Genomic DNA, 15756 nt, shown 5'->3' with positions numbered 1-15756 from the left:
CTTCCGAGATCCGCTCATAAGTACCCAAACATCATTTAAGGGGTCCCTGCCTTGGTAGCTGCCCTGTCAGCTCTCATCACTGCTCATTTAGGTCTGGCACAGCAGGCGCTGTCTTGGGTCTGTTACCCTCCTGTAGAGCGCCTCTTCCTGACCAGGCCCAAAAGTGGGTCGTCCTGGCTGAGCCTGCAACACACCATGGTCCAGTGAGGAGGTTTGGGGAATAAATGAAAAGGGATGGAGTTTTGTGGACTGAACAGTGATACCCAGAGACAAATGCTCAGTAGGTTGTAGCATGCATAGGGTTCAGCAAATTAAACGTGTTCTTTGTTGACAGAGTTGGACCAAAACTTTGTAAAATAAATGGCAGCCGAGCTCTGCATATTTCTCATCGTGGCTTCGTATTATCGCTGAACTGTATCCGCTAGAGAACATGTTAAAATCAGCATGAGTTTGGGCTTCATCTGTAATTTGGGCTGACAGTATTTTGGCATTATTATTTATGCAAACAGAGACTGAGACTTCTAGTGACCGCAAGTAAACAAACAGACGCTGGATTTCCTTTACTGAATGGGTGGGGATCATAGTCCTAGAATAAGAGCATTTATGAGGCTGTTAAAAGGACCACACTTAAGTTAAGGTTAGACGTTTTATAATAGGACTCGTAACAGTCGACTCAAAACCTAGGGGGGATATGTCAGCAGCTTTTAAATGGGTTTTATGTGTGATTAATGCTTGTAAAAATCCTGTTTGCTCCAAGAGTCAAGGGGGAAAACATCTTCCTCCTTCAGAAAGCTCTTGGATACGTTTTCTTCTTTGTACACTCCAGTTGTTGTTGTTGTTGAGCGGCTGAGGCAGTGTCTCCTGCTCCATATCTGTCTCTTTGCATCGGAGCGCTTGTGACGTGATGAGACACGGCAGTGGAAGAGTTGATTGGGCGCAGCACTTCTCAAAGCTTTTGATCCAGAAAAGTTGTGACGTTGAGGGATTTTGATGTGTACCCTCACGACGCTAAAAGAAACAACTGGGCAACAAATGTCTCTCCAAGAAATGCAAACCTAATCACGCTGCACTTGTTATGTGGAAACACGAATCACGCTGTGTCCTGCCACAGCAGACATTTCAATCGGTGACTATTTTAGATTTCACAGAGCTTTGTTACCATCTTGTAGTAAAGATGAAATCTCCAGGTTGGACTGGACTTTGGCCCCAGACTGCCAGCGCTGGCATGTTTTTCTTTGCTGATTGCAGCTCAGTGCAGGGCCATATGTGACTGCTTTTCTTAGTCCCTTTTAAATACAGGTTGCCTTTGTGGATGTCACTGTGACTCACAGAGTGGGTGTTTTTAATCAAAGGCCTGACTCAGATTGGAAAGTCGTTTTTTAAAAATCTAATCAAGATGTTTCACAGACAGAGTGTGTGTGTATGCGTTAATATTTATGTTTATATTGCATATTTATCTCTCCTTGTGTATATCGAGTACACCAGTGCAACAACACTGAAGCGCACTATTTATTGTTCGCTGCGTGTTTCCGTATGGATTGATCTGCTGCAGTGTTTCGGTGCCTGACTGGTCCCCCAGCTTTGTCTTCCAAAGATGCATCTGGTCAGGATTTGTGTGCTTTGGCTTTAGCTGGTGTTTCGTTGTTCAGTATATAGAAAATTTGTTTAAGAAAAATACAGCGACAAAATGTAATTTAAACTTCACATCACGGCGATTCCTGCTTTACCTTAAAAATTAATATTTTTATATCATAGCCATTTTGTCCTATTTCACCCAGACTCGCACTGGGATTAGGGTTGGGACTGTTTCCCATTTCCAGTGTGATAAAGGCGAAGGTGTGCTATACCAACAGAGTCTCGCTCACATATAATAAAGGATCTAGCCTAACAGTTTAAGTGCTAGTACCTCGCAACATTTTCCAGGCTCTTCTCTACTTTTGGTCCACAGTTACCTGAAGTGATTCAGTCTGATTTTACTGTGTATTTGTAAAATTGCTCACCTGCCTCTCTGATTTTTCACCATACCCACCCCTTGCACACAGTGGAATCTCTCACCAGTAAATCTTGGACAAACCAGTGTCTCTGCAAGTGAGGAGGCCCGTTAAGCTCTACTTTAAAATCAAAGCAGACAGAAACATCCTCATTCTGTTCTTCTTGCTTTAGTTTTGAGATGCTGATGATGGACTAATGTAGCTGCTACCCACACATGGATTAATTTCAAATGGTGCCGTGTGCGCATTTTGGCTCACGTCTCCTTCACTTATATTACCAGACACGACCTGAAATGTTAGTGTGGCAGATATATTTAAAAAATGATTCTGGCTGTGATTCAGGATGATCGTTAACAGGCTGTTGGAGATCCCTCCGAATGTTGTTGGTCTTTTCATTGATCATTGACCCAACAACACTAGTTCAATTAAATATTCCCTCAGAATTTAGACGGGTTTCCTTTGGGGTATTTTTTGCTTTCACTGTAAAATAAATTCTTTGTATAACCAAATTAGAATTATTTTTCCTGGCCTTTACCCTTACTCTTTAGAATCTAGTTTTAGTTGGTGGTTTGTTGTTTTGTTTTTTGTACTAGTTGTCGTCTTTTTATTCTGTGAAAAGCCATCTAGTCCTTTTTTTTTCCCTTCCTCTTCTATTGTGATCCTCTGTATTCCCTCTACATCAATTTAATCGGGAAATTTTCTGTCTTTCTGCTTCTGCCGTTTGCATTTTTAAACTTGTTGTCCACTAAAGAGCCCTGCAAACCCATAATGTGGCCTAATCTTCCCTGAGAGATCAGTACTTGTGCATGTGGCTGGACTGCATTGTATCCTTGGAATGCAGAGACACCAGTTTTCGTGTGAGCGATCGATGTGTATGTTTACAGTAGTGAACTCTGAAGATTAGAGTTCAGGGCTTGCGATTGTGTGAGTATGTGAGGTCCGGCTCCCAGCGGTTACATGAGCTCGTCCACACCTTCCAGAACCCGCAGGAGGAGAGTATCCAGTTGCATGTGCACCGGGTCAGTGGAGGGCCAGCAACCTGCCTTCTCACGCAAACTAGCAAACGAGCAGTTAGCCCTGCGTGTGAGTCCTGATAAACAAATGGTCACTGTCTGCACACAGGGAAAATGCTATCAAGCTGTCATCATCTCCCAGGCTGCAATTTGTCCTCCCAACAGATCTCAGAAAGGGAGCAAAGAGGGAAGGAGGGGGGAGGAAAAAAAGCTTTATCATTTCCATCCCCGAACAGGCATCCCGTTAAGAGCTACGTTTGATTTAGTTTCCTTTCAGTCCCCTGGAGAGTGCATGCAGTCATACTCTGTGAATGTCACTCTTTTTTTTCCCTTCATCTTTATTTATTTGCTTTTGTTTTTCCCTCTTACTTGAACTTACCGCCTCCTTCCTTCCTTTCCTCTGACAGCGGTGCAGACGACCTGTTACCCATCCTGTCCTACGTGGCTCTGCGGTGTCAGTGTCCTCAGCTGGTGTCTGAATGCGCTGCTTTGGAGGAGTTCATTCATGAAGGGTGAGTCATCCGCATGGAAAGTGATGATGTCCCTGGGAGCAGATAAACTTAGTTTGGTGCATAAATACATAAAATAACAGTAAAACGTGAGTATTTTGTTAACATGCTGCCGCTCAGTAAAATCTTATTTATTCCCAAGTTTAAAATTAAGAAACTTTTTGTCTGAAAGGCTGTAATGAGACCTTCCTCAGCTCTCTTAGTTGCCTCTTGTAGTGATTCTATATGAAGGACAAAACTAAAGCTTTGCTTTGCGTCGCGCTTCCATCCAGCAGTGAGCAACAATGGCTAAAGGTAGATCAGAGTCAGCCAATCACTGACGACAACCAGCACACCACCGCAAAAGGACAAGAAAACACTGTGGCTTCAGGTGGTGCCAGTGACAGCGTTAGTGAGCAAACAAACAGGGGCTGATAGTTGGCTGTAGCGTTTCAGGCCCTCGGGTGAAGACTGCAGTCGGCATCGGCTGTATATTCTTTATGTGGAGGGAGAGTTTGGATTTTGGAATCAAATCTAAACCAAATTTCTTTCTTCTAGCTAATGATACTGAAGACTAGCTAGCCTGCTAGTTCATTCAGACTCATCTGAGAAGTTGCTGATGGTTATTTTAAACTGGGCAGCTAACGTTGGCCCTGTTTGTGCAGAGTAGCTAAATTAGAGCTAGCTGGCTAAAAATATCCTTACTTGAGAACATTATTGTTATCGAAGTCACAAATATTTCATCAAATAAATCGGAATTCAGAATTATGTTGATTAGAATCTGACTGCTCGATGTCTGCTGGAGACACAAACGTGACAATAAATAGCAAACACACTGACCATGAGAAATGATGCTGACACTGGGTCTTCTGTGCAGATCTAAATAAACACAAAGCAACAGCAGTGCTTCCAGTTTTCATCTTTGTCAGGGTTAAAAATCCAAATCAAATGTTTTTCAGGCTGAAGTTTTGTTCTTTTCTGATGATGATCGGTGCAGAGCACGCTCATGTCACCAGAAGCAGCTAAGTGCTGTTCTGCTTGAGCCATACGTCTTTGGCAGAGTAGCATGTGAATTTACACACCACACCCAAAAGGTCTCGTCATATCTCCAAAAAGAGTGGATTGTAAAAGCCGGTTGGTTAGACTGGCATTGGCTGAGGAATGTCAGGATATTTGGGATTTGGTTTTCTTCTCTATAAAAGTGCAAATAAAGTCCTTGAGTTTAGATCATTCATGTTAGAGGAGAGACTCCCGTTCTCACAGAAATGCGTTGAAGTAAAAGCTGCATGAAAAGTATAGAAAGATGGGTTTTTAAAAGAATAACTGACCTCGAATCACAACGTACACTTAACTCAAATCAGAGCAGTAAAAAGAAGTTTGACTTTAAACTCAGCCACAAATGTCTCTGATATTTTCATCTGAGGGAAAAAAAGCTGACTGTAAATTCATTAATTAAGGAGTTAACTTAGTTTTTAGTCTGCAGTGTGAAGGATTAAACGCTGTGTTCACTGATAACATGAAAGTGCAACTGTTTGTGCGCCGCTACCCTGATCAGTTTGTCTATGATTGTGACTTGGATAAAGATCGGAGAGCATTTTATGAGTAATTGATGCAGAAATCCCGCTAACTGTAGTGGCTTCACAAAATGTTTCTTCTCCTTTTTTCCTTCAAATGCACGTTTTGTTCAGAATTTCCAGATAACAGCTGAGCGATAAGCATCTTATCGCTTTCCTCTTTCTGTCCCCTCTCGTGTCTCGATCCTCTTAGCCCCGGACTCAGAGTTGAGTCCTGGCCTCGTCTGCATCTCGTCTGCTGTCTCTAAAAACCTCCTTGGTTATGACTTGATCTTTTCATATAGCATCCATGACTTTCTTTTGCTCAGCCTGCTCACCGTGTAATGTGTTCATAACTCCAAAAGTGGAGAAAAATTGTTAGTGTAAAACTATAAAACCTTTTACTATCATCCACTTCTCTGTTTCAGCTATTTGATAGGAGAGGAGGGATACTGCCTCACCTCCATGCAGAGTGCTTTGGCCTATGTTGAGTCTCTGCAGCCCGGCGTAGCTCAGCTTCCTGCGGGAAAGCTTATATGAAACAGGTAAGGGGATATCCATACATAACATGGATGCTTTGAAGATGAGCTTTTCTGTAAAGGTTATTGTGACATTCGTGTTATTGCACAGTGACTTAAACATCCTGCAGAGAATAAGCTTTTCATTACCATCTACCTGAGGGATGCATCAGTGAGATTAATGGGTCAGTGAGGTAACCTGTGAACGCAACCTGGTCAGCTGCAAGTAAAACATCAGAGCCTGACGTGCCTCTGACAGTCAGACGTGTTTGGGCTCGTCTCATTGTTGTGTGCATTAGGGAACATAAACACATAGTGTTGGTATAGCAACTTATTAAAATCATGTAAAAATGTATCTTGGTGTTATCACATATGTACTGTTGAGCCATGCCTGACTGATGCGGCCAAATGAAGCCCAGCTGTAAAGTTACAGCAGTGCAAAGTGTCACTGGAATTTGCCTCCATTCAGATGGTGACGCTAAAACAGTTCGCTGACACTGAATCTGACACTTCTGCTGTGGCAGCTACAAGAATACAGATTAAAACACACAGACTGGTGCAGAGTCGGCGCCGAACATACTGAGTAACCTTTAATGTTGAACTGCGTGCAGTTTATTTGCAGCTGTCACTGTAAAATAAATATATTTGCCCCCTTTTATGTGAGTGCACGCAGAGCCTGAACCAGAACACCTGGGTTAACAAAAAGTTAATAACCACGTTATACCTGTGACCTCTGACCGGTGTTTAGAGTTTGAAAAACAACTGGTTTCTCTGATTAGTTTAATCACAAAGTTGAACTCAAATACAACCTTGGATAGCTAGCCAAGTTACAACTAACTGCCTCCAGCTTGCATAGCTCGTACTGCAGGAAGTTGTCAGCCTGGCAAATTTACAAGGCTGATCAAACTTGTGAGTTTGGATGAATTAGCTCAAGTCATCCAGTCGTGACAGAAGTTTTCTGCTTTAGATAGCTAGCACTTCATCTGCATTAGAAGCCATGCAAACACTGAAAGAAGAAAAGTGGATTTATGGAGTGCCATGTCTGTGTCTATTATGGCTCATCCTCAGCGTCGTGGCTTTACCAGGGAGTCAGCCTTTACTGCTAGCCCCTCTGCAGCCCTCTGTGAGAAGTCCTTTCTGCCTCACTTAGCCTTCACGTCCCAAAACTGAGTAAAACCTGAGTCTGTAGCAGGAGGCCCTGCAACCACTCGGATGAACAAATTGACTCCAGTCTGTTTATTTTTTGTTTTTCTTCAACCAAATCTCCTTTGTGCCGTTTGTCTCCTGCTTACCGTGTGCTCTCAGGGACTGCGTGTCAGCCACCAGCAGAAGTCTGGTTTGTAAACAGTTTTTAAAAAATTATACACAAACATTAGAGAAGTCTGCTCTGACAGAATTCAGTGCTATTGGTCATGGAAAAATGAGAACGCCGCCAATTTCACAGCAAAATGCTGCAGCACGACCCGTCTGAGTTGACTGACACTGGAAGTGCCGCACACGTGCAGATCCTGAAATATATGATGCAGTTTCATCTGAACGAGCAGACCGATGGATACTTCTTGTTGTGTTTTGATCTGCTGTTAAACGAGCGAACACATTTCCAGTTTTGGCATCGTTCTGAAAAGCTCATCTGGAGGAAGGTTTGAAGTGTGGATGCAGTTGTGAAAAGAGGTCGTTGAGATGGAGCGATAGCCGGAGTGAAGTAGACTGAGACTGATGCATTACACCGAGGGATGAGAGTGTCACTGAATGGCCTGTCTGGCACCCAAGGTGCTGCTCTGCAGGATGGGGCGTGATGACACTGCACGTTACAAAATGTGACATTTCTCAACTGGCGTCTCCCAAAACTCCCAGTGACACAATCATTCCACTACAGCCAAGTATTGAACTCTGCGGACTGCTGCGCTGCACAGAGCTGTCAGCAACCGCAATCAGCTCTGTGCCGGAGAAGCAGATTTAGGTTGAATGTCTGGTTATATATGCTGTGTAGATGCTTTTCCGTGGCTTTGGCTTTAAAGATGATCAAAGTTCAGATTGGTATTTGAATGCTTCTTTTTAATAATGTACCATAGAAATCCTAGACCGCCTCTGAAGTAAGAAACGGTCATCAAACACGAGTCGACATGCGTTATGTCTGACTGTCAGCAGTTATTCTTACTGCGCATTTAATCCCAGTCACTCAAAGTTACCAACACTGACAGTGGAGCAGAGACACGACCACGAAGCAGACTTACAAGTCATCAATCTGCAGCAAAATGCTGAAAAGGTCAAATGCCCGTCTCTCTCTGTACTCAGATATGACCTTCAAAACATCAAGTGCAGGTCAGAGGAAACTGGAGGACTTATCGTTAATGTGCAGCGAGTTTAGGCGACTGTTGCAAGAAGCCTAACAAATTACAATGTTGGCTTACCAAAAAGCAGCTGTTTGACACATTACTGTAGCTGGGCATGCCACGATGTGTTAGTGGGTACCAGTACATTCATGGTTGTCAATACCTAATAGTTTGATTATGACAGTTTTAAAAAATTGTTAAATACTTGTTTAATTTGCTCACACGGCAACGGCAGACGGTTGATTTAAAATGGTAACGTCATGTTTTTGACCCGGACTGAAATGTTAGCGTGGCTGCAGAGTAGCTTACTCATGTTACTGCAACATTACAAACATTTTATCCTGTGCAGCAAAGTGAATTTCACACGGCAGCCGTCTCAAAAATCTGTAACGTGCATTTCAAAATAACAATGCAGAGTTCCTTCATCCCCGAGTCTTACTGCTCCTCCTATCGACCAATCACTGCAGAGCTTCAAGTCGCAATCTTCCTGCATTTGCAGGCATCACCCAAGAGCAGCTGTACCACCTGTGATTGTTTCCACCAAGCTGGTAAAAACATCAGCAACACAAATTGGCTCAAAGAAACTTCCATAACAAATAAGCTTTGATATATTTGTGAGTACTGTGCACGTAGTTCTACCCGCAGCTAATATGCAGACCTTGTCCTTGGTTAGGCTGAATAACCAATCAGTACCAATATGAGATCAAACAGTTGGAAACGGCAGCAAAATGTCTGAAGACGCAAGCATCAAATGAACAGTGTGTTCCAGATCTGTGGACTTCAACAGACGACCGAACCAACGCTTTTTACATCGTGATGACTTGCAGTCTGCATTGACAGCTCCCCTTGTGGTTACAGCTTTACGCCTGAATTATCTGACTGAATTTAAACGTCAACTTAAAATAAAAGACTGCTTGTAGTTACTTGCAGTACTTTTTCCCTTCAACCATAAAAGGCCGATGGGGTATTGTAGTCGCTCCTTTTCTGGATTATCGAGGATGCGTAACGACGTGATGGCTCTACTTGTTGCCGCTGTCTGCTCTGAGGCGCTCAGAGTAATGAAGAGTCCTTTTGGCCTTTCCTCACCTGGTTGTTTCCAGTCACTGTGTTTGGAGCAGTCGGCCCCTGATGAAAGCAACAAAACAAGTTTCCTTTATTAGCTCATCAGTGTGAAAGATGAATCTGTGTTCATCAGAAGACGTCTGCTGGTCCTCTAGTGACCCGTTTCATGTTAGGCACACGCTTAACTACTAGTTTGTTTCCTTGTGTTTTTTAATGTGTATATTTAAGCTTTGTAGCTTTGTGTTTTGTATTTTAATCTAACCCTACCCTGAAAGTACTCACCGCTGACCTGGTTGGTGTTCAGAAGGTATATTATGAATTTTGGTAATACCCACCACCACCCCAACCCCCTGCAAGATGGGATACTTGTTTCCTTGATCCTCTTCAATAAGATCCGGGAGGATACAGAAATGGCCTCATGCAGCTCATGCAGTGTAGATATTATATTATAAATGTATTGCCAGTAAAATCTTTCCCCATTGTGTGTTGTAGGCTGCTGCACATCCTTCCGTTCACCCCGTGACCCCTGCTGCAGTACATAAAGGCTCCAGCTGAACCTGCAGCTCCCTGAAACTGCATATGCATATTTTCTTGCACACATACAGACGTACGTTACATTTAACCAACCAGAGGGACTAAACTGGTGCCGGTGAGCCTTTTTGACCCCATCAGCGCCTGCTTTGGGACCTGTTGTGTTTTCAGACTGGTTGAAGTTGGACTTATCCAAGGATTGCTGTGTTTGCTGTCCAGACTTCTTCTGACACGCCTTTCTCTGCAGAAAGGATTGAACTACTACTTCTCTCCATCTCAAATGTTTTTGACCTTTTTGTGTCCGCGACCTGAGCGCGGCACGATGACCGCTTCCCTGCAGGGACTGACAGGCTCCTCCAACTATGTCTGAGGCAAATGCTGTAACAGAAGGCAAATATTCATGTGTTAACATGTTACTGAGAATAATTAGCGTGGGCTTCATTTACTCTCTCCAGCTGATGAAAGAAAACAGCGTTGCTAATGCTGATTTGCACCTTTATTGGCACCAGTTGGACTAATTGTTGCTCTATTTCAAGTATGTAGTTATTAAAATGCAGTTTAATAAGAGCAGTTGCTGTTTGTAGCTCACATTCCAGTTATGCATGAATGACTTTAACTTCAGATTTCCTAAACTCATCGACTTACAAGTCCCCAGCACAGCTGCACGTTGGTGTTTCAGCTTCCTCTGCTTCCAGAGGGGAGGGGCTGAGCATTTATCCACAGGAGGCTTGGAGTGAAGTGATGTTTACGTACAGTAAGACGAATAAAACTGTCGCATCGGCATCAAAGAAAAGCAGTGTGAATGGGGCTTTAATGAGGAAAAGGGATAATGTGTCAAAACTTAATCATCTGATTCAGGAAACGATTAAAATGTGAAGGAGTTTGATTTGAAAAGCACTACTGAAGTTTACAGTGTGGGGTGTGCGTGCTTAGACTGAGATTTGGAAAGTCATCTGTTCTAGAGAAACTCTTTTTAAAGAAATGACGCACATTTATAATTTTTGAATGCTTGTGTGTGTTTTTGAGGCATTCAGAGGTGAGGTTGTGTTGGATGTTCAGACGGACTCGGTGATTGGTGGAGATGTAGTGGAGGAGGAGCTCTGCAGTGTTTAGGTTGGGTTTTACTAACTGCAGGCACTCAGGTTGCTTTTCTCCTCATGTGGATGTTTTCCTGCACACTCACATTATCCAGGTTATTTCATAGCTTTTTTTTGTATCTTCGAGTTTTAAACCTTATTTTGACTCCTTCCTCCCCTCACATCTACACATATTAGATACTTGTCTTTTCTCTGGAAGCTGAGTCTTCAGTGCTGGGATGAGAATCAGTTGGGTCCACTTTCTTTTCTTCTTTAGATTAATTTCCTGCATATTTGGTGGAAACCAGTAGCTCTTTAAATCCCAGAAATCCTCAGTGCAGGTCAAATAACGTGAGCTACACTTCAGCTGTTTGAATCATTTACACTTCAGTTTACTGGATGTATCTTTTTTCCCTTTTTTGTATCCTCCCAAAACATGTGACATTTTTGGGGAGAATTTACTACTGCCTACAATTTCTGATAATTACATAAAGACTTGCCTCTGTAACGTTTACACAGTTAATAAAAATGTCAGAATGTGTTTTGTAAAGACGACTAAGGCGTCGATTTAATGTAAATGATTTATTGTCCACTGAGTCACGGTTTTATTGAACTGCTGTACTGTGAAACTTTAAAAATGATGAATGTGTTGGACAAATTAGACAATAAAGAGAAGAAATGTTGATTTGTTTTGTTTCCTTTTCTTTTTTGTTCCTGTAGAGGGAAAAATACATTTCAAATGAAATGGTCAAAATGCGTTTGACTTTGAGTCATGATACCCTGAGCCTAGCAACGATGTCAGACTTTTATCTTAAGTGTGCCAGACGAGTGAAACTTCCCTTTCTGTCCGTGTAAAGATGTTTGACTGTGTATGAATACAACATGTTGAAATTGTTGAAGTAAAACTTCAAAAGATCCGAAATGTATAAAATTTCAGGAGAAGCTGTAAAACTTGCAGTTCCTCTGATGACCACTGGAAGCAAGTTGGTTTCACATGTTCAAGTATCCAAGTTTACAACATTAATAAGTACATTTGCAGTCTGATAGAAAAGAACCTCTCTGGAGTTCACGCGTTTGTACGAACCCCCCTCTCCCTGACCTTAATCCAATAAAACACCTCTGGGACGTTATCAGTCAGGTTGCACCTCAGCTCAGTGATGCCCCAGGATACCATCAGTCTCCTAACTAGGAGCCACGCCCTGGCATGCATGCAAGCATGGCAGAGCTATTTTGAGTTGCTGCAATTGCGTGTTGGCAAAACGGACTAGCCTACCTACCGCATCTTTCTTTTTTTTTTTCCTTTTTTTTTTAACTTTGAATTCTGGGCCCTCTGTAGGTTGATAATTTTCATTTCCATCAAGTGATGTGCCATCTGCTCATCCCTAACACATCGAGTCCATATCAGTAAAGATGGCCAGCATGATTTATTTTTTCATCTCCTAAAATGTTCCTTTTAACTTCTTTAAGCAGTGTGCATGAGCTCAGATGATTATCACAGCAGGTTCAAAGTGTAGCTGAAAGATCAGTGTGTTTTCATACATCTGGTCTATTGATTATCGTGCAGGAGAGTTTCCTGCTTTTGCAATTTAAAAAAGAAGCCATATGGAGGTTGGTAACCTCTAATTAGTGATCCGTTAATCAGTGATACATCCTGGAAGATGTCTGGTCTTTATTAACAGAGGGAAACAAAAGTCACTGATGTGTTTTTCCTAGTTTGGTTTTTAAGTCGCTCGGTTGTTCGGGTGTCTGTGTGAGGATGAACCCTGGATCGAGCAGGAGGATGTGATGGGCACATGGCTGAATAACAGCAGAAGCCTGTAAACTCGAGGAAAAAACATGCCACTCCGAATCAGAGGCCGCTGCAGCACCCAGCATGCCCTCCATCCTCGCTCCGTGTCTTTTGTCCCTTTTCCAATTCATTTACAGAGTTGACCCAGGACAAGTGGCTCATCACTGACGCTGCTGCATGAACCTGAGCGCATGCACTCGCTTTAAGTTTTCTCTCTTGCTGGTGTTCTGCTGTTTTCGCTCTCACTCAAGGTGTGGAGAACATTAAGATCAGAGCAGCGTTTATAAGAACAGCAGTGTTACACACGTCTGAAAAAGTTTGAACCTTTTGGGGATTTTGTTCCCATGAAGAGCAAACAAACACGACTGTCAGCATAAATGTAGCTGAAGCTAAAAGGCTAAAAGGGAGACGTTAGTGCTTTTCCTTTTTCTGCACCCTTCCCTGGTTAACTAACATTGTTGGTGGTGGAATAACTAAAGCATGTGTGAGAGACAACAAAGTGAAATTATTTATTAGACCATTTTAAAGTGTCCAGATTAAAGAAGGTAAATGATAAACCAGGGTCGAATGTCAGGGAGGCTTTCAGAAAGGACCAAGAAAAGAGAGGACTGCCTGTGCATGTCGAGGGCTGGATGTTACGGGACTACTCTCTTCTTCTTTTAGCTGCTCACCTTCCTCCTTCTCACCCTATCCCAGCTTCCTCGTCCATCTCGCTCTGCACGGCCTCCTTCACCGCATCCATAAATCTTCTCTGAGGTCTTCCTCTTTTTGTCCTCCTCCCTGGCAGCTCCATCTTCAACCACTATCCCTCCTCTGCACATCTCAGCTTCGCCTCTCTAACTTTGTCTCCAAACTGCTCGGCCTGAGCCGTCCCTCTGATATTCTCATTTCTAATCTGCTCACTTCCGCTATAAAGAATAAAAAAATCAGAACATGAATCGTAACTTTTACTCTGCAACTCAACAAGACAACAAGGGCAGCGAGCTCCTCGATGAAACAATTTGATAAAACAAGTTGAGTCAACCCCGTAAAGAGTGCCAAAGGCTTCAGCAAATAAATGTTTTAAGAAGAGTTTTAAACTCAGAAAGAGAAGAGGCCTAATGTGCACGGGCAGATCGTTCCACAACTTTGGAGCAGCTACAGCAAAAGCACGGTCACCTCTAAATTTATACTTAGTAATGTGCTCAGACTTGACGTGCTGCAGCATTTTGCACAACCTGCAGACGCCTAATGGACGCATCTCTAACCCCACAATACAGTACGTTACAATAATCCAGCCTAGATGTAACAAAGGCATGGATTACTGTCTCAAAAAGCCGCTTTGATAAGATGGGCTTTATTTTGCTCATTGCCTCAAATGAAAAAAGCGAAATTTTACAACAGCTCTGGCCTGGCTTTCAAGTTTATATACGTTCAGATTTCACCATAAAAATCCCAAACTTGAACAGGAGCCACAAAACAAGAATCCCAAAACATAACCAGGTCCAGGGACCGATGCACCTCGAGTCAAAGTGCGATGGTCCCAAAGCAAAAGATTTTCTCGTGTGAATGTTTTACTGAGTAAAAACCCGCCGTGATCATTGTCTGTGGTCCTGATACAGATCTGGGTCTAAGTGACTCCACCAAACACGGCTGCTGTCACGAGATGTTCTCTCAGTCTGTTGTCACGCTGTAAACCGCTTTAACAATCCACATTTTGAACCAATGAGTTCATAATGGAGACGGTTAATATGAAGCGCTGCCGCGCTGCAGCGTCTGCGTCCTGCTGCTGTGGAGCACGCTCCGGTGGAGACAGCACGACTCTGCTCCCCTCATCTCAAAGCTGGCCGCCGATACGACACGAGCTTCTGCAGTGAGTAAACCGATATTAATCACTTCCAAAGTATCGAGCATGCTGACAGCTGTTGTTGCACAGACACTGTGTTTATGGGCTGGTGACTTCTCTGACCCTGTTTTCCACAGTGCCTCCTCAGGCAGGGAGAGATGATATGTCAGGAGGGAAAAACCTGCCTCTCCAGCTAAACTATCAGCCTACGGTGTCGCCCCATGAGTCAACATGCGGTGTGTCGGTTTGTCAAAAATGGAAAGTTGCAGCGCTGCTTCGGTGAGGTCTCGCCGCTCTCACGAAAGGCAGAGCAGCGCGCTGCCAAGATCGAGGCTTGTTTTTAACTTCTGATATAAAATTTTAATTCCTCTCGTCTCAGCTGCTCCAGTGTTTAATCAGAAGCAGATGGGAAGTTTGACACACGCCACCAAACTGCTTTTCTGGAACCGTTTATCCTGCTCAGCTCAGCACTATTGAAATAAATCTATTTATCCGGCATTTATCATTCAAACATTTTTATCCTCAAAAATGCAAATGACTGTGTGCTTTTCTGCTCTAGCTGAGCACTCAGAGGGCTTTTACTAAAGCAAGCTCACCCATTCCCGTCCCTGCCTGAAGTGCTTCTACACCACACACTCTCGGGGATTCATCGGTGCCGGTGTTTACAACAGGAACCGGGGATTGAACCACCGCCCTTTCACTTAGTACCTGCTCTACTTCCTGCACCACAGCCAAAAAATAAAAATCCCTGCAAATACTGTAGCGTGTTGTGGTTTATAGCACATCCTCTGACAGTGAAAGGGTTGGATGGGCTGTGATTTCATGTGCCCTACAGAAGGAAGACTGTTTCCGACTTGACTCGAGGATAAGAATGTTGGTGGGTGGATGATGAGTTGTGGACCATGAACTCTGTCCCACAGCTGAAGCTTGGAGCAAACTGAAGAAAAGAATCAAAGTGCTGCAGTCAGAGTCCAGACCTGACCTGACTGAGATGCTGTGCATAGATTAATGTCCCCAAACTCAAGTGAACTTAAGCAAGAGGTCTCATCATGAACCACATGATTGCCACTAAAAGTGGTTCAGCTCCACCGCTGAAATATCTCCTTCGTTAAATTTCCTCATTTCATCTAATCTTTACCCCCAGATTTCCATTCTGCCCGCTCCTCAGTCCAGGAGACTGTGACCCCCTCGTCCCCCTAAAACAAAAGCCGGTTTTCTTCTTCTATTAGATTGACGTGAATCACCGGCAGAGCAAACGTGGCCGTTTGCGTTGGCGTATTTGACCGTTTTTGTCCTTTTCAGAAGGGAGAGAAAAGCAGGGAGCTCGAAGAGGAGATGGGGCCCAATGAGTTTCCCTTTGCTTAATTATAATTTGGCCTAATTGGGCCGTCAGCCGACAAGTTCATGACAAAAACTGTGGCGCACTGGCTCCCCGCCCCCTCCAGAGGCTACTACTACCCTACTCTCACTTTCCTCTCTCTGCTTCCTGGTCCAGTTCCAGTTATCCTTGGCAAAAATCTGTTTGCATGAGAAGTTTACATTCTCGAGCCAGCATGTCTGCGTGACGACATACAAGA

At 43.4% G+C, this 15756-nt stretch overlaps 1 protein-coding gene across 1 annotated transcript in view; it reads left to right on the top strand.

Annotated features, from left to right (window-relative positions):
• The window catches only part of vps9d1 (VPS9 domain containing 1), a 29109-nt gene extending 17859 nt beyond the window's left edge, over positions 1-11250 (top strand). Inside the window, exons 15-17 of the mRNA XM_026172473.2 lie at positions 3412-3516; positions 5474-5590; positions 9451-11250. Of these exons, the coding sequence (XP_026028258.2) occupies positions 3412-3516; positions 5474-5585 (217 nt within the window). The 3' untranslated portion in view covers positions 5586-5590; positions 9451-11250. The remainder of the gene's footprint in view (positions 1-3411; positions 3517-5473; positions 5591-9450) is intronic.
• Positions 11251-15756: the final 4506 nt, after the last annotated feature.

The sequence above is a fragment of the Astatotilapia calliptera genome, chromosome 7, assembly GCF_964374335.1.
Source record: "Astatotilapia calliptera chromosome 7, fAstCal68.1, whole genome shotgun sequence".
Classification (NCBI taxonomy): Eukaryota; Metazoa; Chordata; class Actinopteri; order Cichliformes; family Cichlidae; genus Astatotilapia; species Astatotilapia calliptera.
This window is presented reverse-complemented; position numbering and strand designations above follow the sequence as displayed.